Here is a 6,000-nt window from a genome sequence, read left to right on the forward strand (position 1 = left end):
GAATGCCTGTTTTTTATTAGCAGCCTCTCTGTTCACTTGATGCCCACAGCCTGCCTCATGACACACAGACCTGTCCATAGCTGCTTCTGGTACTGAAAATGTAAATTAACTACACATTGTCAATTTTAATTTCAAGATGATTTCTTTGATTATTTTAACCTGTTCAGATATCCTTTGCCTTTGGAAATCAAATATATGTATTCAGTCCATGAGTACTTTTACTTTTAATTCTTTAAGTACATTTAAAAGTAAGTACTTAAGACTTGTACTTAAGTAGGATTGTTGATGTAGCACTTCTACTTTTACTTGAGTATATATTTTGCTGGTTATTTGTACTTTTACTTAATTACCAAGCTTCAGTACTTCCTCCACCACTTTAAGGTGCCAGTTCTCTCTGTTATCATAGTATCTGTGTTGACTTTATATACTTATTCTGAATATTTGATTTAGAAATGAAACATGCTTCTCCACCCTTCTTTGCTCTGCAGGGTCATGAGTTTGTGGACGAGCAAATCTACGAGCAGAACTGTTTAGAGACTGCGCTGCAGACCTTCCCCTCACGCAGCCCCTCTATAGTCAGCCATGACAGCCCCGTGGGTACCTGCTGTGGCCGAAGGGGGAGGAGAAACCTTCCCCTGCCGAACGCCAGCCTTCCCCCCGCCCTTCCCGTCCCAGCACACCAGGGCCCGCTGCAGGAGCTCAGTGCATCCACATACAGTGCTGGTGACCCCACTGTCACACACGCCAGGTGAAACTCAACAACACAGATGTGACAGGAGCAGGAGAGGCCTGATAATGGATTTTAGCTGAAATGTGTTGTAGTTTTATCAAGGCTGTTTGACCAATTTATGAGGACAAACATTGTTTATGAAGCGCTGCTTTGGCCACCTACTGTTTTTGAACAGTGCTTTTTGGGAAACGCATCATTTTCAAAGATGCCAAAATTATTTTCAGCTGCTTAATTTGCCTAAAAAGTACAAATAAAAGCATGAACACCTCACAACTGAAGTAGGACATGATGGTAATTTTTTTACTGGCTGGACACTGAAGCTGCTCATTGGTGGTTTGTGAGTCTGTATTGATAATGGTGTGTTTTTGTTGTTTCACTCTTATAACAGCCGTTCAAACCTTAACCTGAAAACTGATGACAGCAGCAGGATCAACTGTAAAAGCGGCCGCATCACCACAGCCATCATCAGCCTCCCGACGCCCCCTGCTTTAACCCCCGATGGAGACGGCCTGCATGGCCCCCCACTGCGGCGGCCGCCCCCGCCTGCGGGCCAGCCAGGAACCCCGAGCATCCAGACCACAACAAGCTCAGCCAACATCATCAAAGTCTCAGCTCTGTGACTCTCTGGCTGACAGATGTTAACTCTGAAAGAAAAAGATGAAGAGGGAGGAAGATGAAGCAGGTAACACTACATTGATGGGTGCATAGCACCCCTCCCCCACCCTACAGGGTCAACGAGAAGACAGCTGTACTCCAGAGGAGTCAACCAGATGTAGAGTACTGTAGATATGTGAACCGAGAACCACACACTTGTCGCGTTGTGTATGTACTGTAGATACGGAGAGACCCGCTGCACTTCTAATAGTTTCTGACAGCAGTACAGATGTTTTACAGCAGGCTCTGTGGAGACAGACATCTGCTGTCGGCAAATTCACAATAAATTTAAAGTGAATTCACAGAGAAAAGGAGATTTGTTGACTTTAATTATTGAACAAAAATGAAGATGTTGACTGTGGAATTTGAGTGGTCCTGTTTGTGTTGTGTGTTGTTTGTCTTAAGTATTTTGAGACACAAAAAAAAATTAATTAAAACAGTTTTCTTTACAGCAGCATTCGAAGAAGTCACAGTAACCGATGCTGCTAATGTCATGGCTAAAATGTAATTTCCTTTTTTGGAGAGTGTTTTTTTTTCTTGCCTAGCCATTATGTCAAAGCCAAACTGTGATTGTTAGTGACTTATAACTTCCTACTGGAGACGGATATTCTTTATGGTATTTACAGCTGAGCGTCTTATGGACCATGTACAGTTCAGCCTTTTCAAACTGAAAAACTTTGAATATTTTGGGGATTTATAAGGAGAGAAAACACATAAACATGGCAATGTTTTTTTTCAGACAGTCTGAGAAAAGCACACCTGTTAAGACCTCACAGTGCTGCCTGCTGGACATCAGTGACTCTGCGTCATCACTCTGTTGTTGGGAAATCTTCAGTTATTTCACAAAACTACTAAATTTCCTGCTTTTAGTTGTAATCTGTTTATTAATTAAAAGTTGTTCTTAGAAAACTGACATTCTACATAACAACAGAGGAACATACGGTGGCCCTGAAGGTCAAAACTCATTTCAGATTAGGGACAGCACGTCTTGTTTCTGATTGGAGAGAACCCATGCTAAAATATAAGCTGATGTGATTGGCTGTTTCACTGCCAGTCAGGAAATGACGCTTTGTGAATGGCCAGCTATGCTGAAGCGTAAACACTGTATGTATGTGTGGGTCCTCTTTCAAAATGTTCCTGTATTTATGTCATCTCGTCCTCCATTCTTTTCAACACAGTTTAAAACTCATGCACGGACACAGCTGAAACAGGAAATGATGTTACACTCTCGGGTTCTGTCCAATCAGAAGCAAGAAGTGTTGTCCCTGCACTTTCTGTAATGTGAAACGTCGTTGTGTTTTGACCTTCATGGACACCGTAGGAATAAGATTATTTAGCAAAACAATCCCAACTCAAGGTCCCCAAACTACCTTGCATCATATTCGATTGAGGTTGCTACTGATTTCCTGATATTGGTAAATAACAAAAGTACCATCCATGTTGGGTACTTCAGAGGTCTGAAAACACGTGATGGAACAGCACAAAAAGAGAACACGTGGATGTCACAGACAAAAGGTCCCATCTTTTGTCCTGTCTTTGTGAAGACAGAAGACAGAGAAAGTCTTCTCAACAAAGGCCTCAATCCTTCGTATAAGAGTATATACATATATATTACCAGTCCTTGAGCAGGATTTATTAATGTGACACCCTACTAGAACAATTCAGCAGCTCAAACTTAAAGGACAGCACATCTAAGACGATTTAAAAAACTAAAAACAAAGGAAAAGCTGACCCTTGAGTTCAAACAGTTTTGTCAAAAGAAACATGTCAGTCATGAAAGTCTCCATTGCATAGTCACAGCGATGTCCACAAGATGGCAGCAAAGTCTGAAAACAGGTTTCTGGCCTTACTCCTGCCTGAATGTATGATTCACACACCTACCTGCTGCACATTGTTGCTCGTTCGTGGTTTAAAATTCATTTGTGACTATTTGCCGGGTGTGCTGTAGTTATCTGTGTTACAAATAAACAATGTGTTTATTTGCCTTTTGTTTCACTGAAGTGATGATTTAACTTACTTCACATTGGTCTCTCCGTCATGGAGTGAAGTTGTTTTTGCTGTATGGTAATATTTTGTGTTTGCATTTCTGTAGTTTTTGTCATGTTTTTATAACCGAAGTGAAAGTATTGTCACTTTTCCATCCTCTGTAAGAACAGCACAGTAGTGGTACTCTTTATGCTGCTTTACAAACAATTACAAACCCTTTAGATCCTTTTTTTTTTCCTCAGTTATTGATGAAAATATCAAGCGTGACTCGGCCGCGGTGTTCTCTTTTGGTATCCACTAAAACAGTATTTGCACATTAGGGCTTTTTGCAGTATCATAGAACACCCTCGAACTTCAGCCGTTTCTTTTCCTGTCACACCAGAGTGACTAATGTACTTGTTGTCATGATACGATGGACTTCAAATGCATTGTTGGGGTCACTTTTTTAAAAAGTCTTGGCATTGCTGTTTGTGTTGTTTCTGATCTTTTTATCCTTTTGAGCTTTTTTCTGTCTGTTTGCTGTGTGTACAGTTACCCTGTCAGATTATTTGTTACAACAACATGAAGTGTCAGATTAAAAGGAAAAATCTGCCACAACAACCGAGCCTCGTCTTCCTCTTCTTTTCTCCTCTTATGTGGAGTATTGATTTAAAATTCATATGTAACAAAAACTAAAAACTAATAGAAAATAGAAACTGTATTTTTTTCAGTGAGCACATTTTAATATTAAATCTACAGTCATGTTCAAAATAGCTTGTAGGTCCACCTTTAACAGCAGTAACTTGAAATAATGGTTTCCTGTAGGACATCTTTGTGGAGGAACCATTCTCCATTTTTCTTTGGCTGAAGTCTGGATTTTGACTGGGTCTAAAGTCAAACAACTCCCCTTTTATTTGGGTTCATCTGTCCATAGGACATTGTTCCAGAAGTGTTCTACTTCTACGTCTTCGAATGTGTGGCTTACATAAGTCTTCCCAGGAGTGGACGTCCCAGCAAATTCACTTGAGATCAGACTGTGCAATGCTACATTATAAAGGTCCTTAATGTGCAGCAACAGTTGCGGTTCTTCTTCTCTGACACCATTCTTTATGTCTTCACACATGTGACCTCTTGGCATCACGTGAACACACACACCTGAGGTTTGCACACCTGCTGCTGATCAATTCATCAAAGCCTGATTATTAGCAGCACCTGCTGCAGCTCACTTTATTAAATCCCATGGAAGCATATATGAGACACTTTTGTCTTTTTGGCTTCATGTTTTCTAAAATAAAACATTTGTTGTTATATGTTGGTCTGAAGTATTTTATGAATGCTAATTATTAACAAGAGTTTGGTTGCTGGGCAACCAAACTAATTATAAGTGGGGCACTGACTCTAAAACATTACATTAGAATATTGTTGTATATTGTGTAGCTTGCAGAAGACATCTCTGTGTAAAAAGGAGTAAAACGACTTACTATTGGTCTGAATGAATGGTTAATGTTTTTTTTTATTTAAAGGCAATCTCAAACCTAAATCCAATTGTGCACATTTAACAGATACTACAAAGCTCTGCAAGAACATCCACTGCATGCAACACCAACTTGTCAAACTGATTAGTACCTTATAAACTTGAACTTTGAACTTGTTCTGTTTAAAATGTGGCACTTCAAAGAGGCAGAGACCTGGGAAAGTCCAGCATCTAAATGTTATGACACATTTAGATGTACAGCCTCTGAGGCACGCTACATGTCTGTGCGCCTCTTTCATGTGTTCACAGGTGTTGTGCTGTCAGCTCACTCTCACGCCACATGTGTGATTCTGACCATCTCGTGCAGCTTGCAGCCCGTCATTAGTGGTTGCGTGGCTGACGTCGGCACACAGAAGGACCAGATGACTCAGAGTCACTATGATTAAATCCACTCGGAGATCAACACCCACACATCCAGCTGCTCCACCAATCAGATGATTCATCAAGTTAAAATACATCTTTGATTTTTTTTGTCTTTTTTGTTGCTCAAAGGAAAAAAATCAGTTTCAGCAACTTAAAGAAATGCCTTAAATTCATATGCCATAATTAGATTTAGTCATGGACACTTTGCATTCTGCTCTATAAAAAAAGTATTCAAATGAGGCAGCGACATTTGGTTTCTCTCAGCCTCTAACAACAGAAATGTGGTCACAGAAAGTGATGTCAAAATCTACTTTATTACCGTACACTGGGAGTCCTGCAACTTCTGTGTTACCTTATCCATACCACTAGATGGCAGCAACACCAACATCTTTGGTAGATAAAGACCACAGTACAAACCAAAGCTCTATAATCAATATGTGTTGACATTACATAACTATCACATGTGTCCCATTACATAATTGTGTCATTTTTCTAATGATGAGTCTAGAAGTATAAATTATTTTCTTTTATTCAATTTCTAGTTTGCATAATATCTTTTCAAATTTAGTTTAATTACAAAGTCTATGACTGTGTAATGGGCCATCAGAGCTGATCTGAGCTGAAACATATTAATCCTTCTGTCCAACTAGCGGCCAAACCACCCAAAAAAAAATTCAAATTGTTAGGAGCTAAGATGTTGGGGATTGTTTTTAGGATTGATTAATGCACAGGGATGGTTGTTACAAGCTCAGGC

The 6,000-nt window shown here is 39.9% G+C and overlaps 1 protein-coding gene across 1 annotated transcript in view; it reads left to right on the forward strand.

Moving 5' to 3' along the window:
* LOC114436335 (potassium voltage-gated channel subfamily D member 3-like) overlaps positions 1-1,350 on the forward strand; it is a 65,683-nt gene extending 64,333 nt beyond the window's left edge. The window contains exons 5-6 of the mRNA XM_028406541.1: positions 489-748; positions 1,119-1,350. Of these exons, the coding sequence (XP_028262342.1) occupies positions 489-748; positions 1,119-1,350 (492 nt within the window). The remainder of the gene's footprint in view (positions 1-488; positions 749-1,118) is intronic.
* The last annotated feature ends 4,650 nt before the right edge of the window (positions 1,351-6,000 follow it).

This window comes from Parambassis ranga, chromosome 5, assembly GCF_900634625.1.
Source record: "Parambassis ranga chromosome 5, fParRan2.1, whole genome shotgun sequence".
NCBI classification, from domain to species: domain Eukaryota; kingdom Metazoa; phylum Chordata; class Actinopteri; family Ambassidae; genus Parambassis; species Parambassis ranga.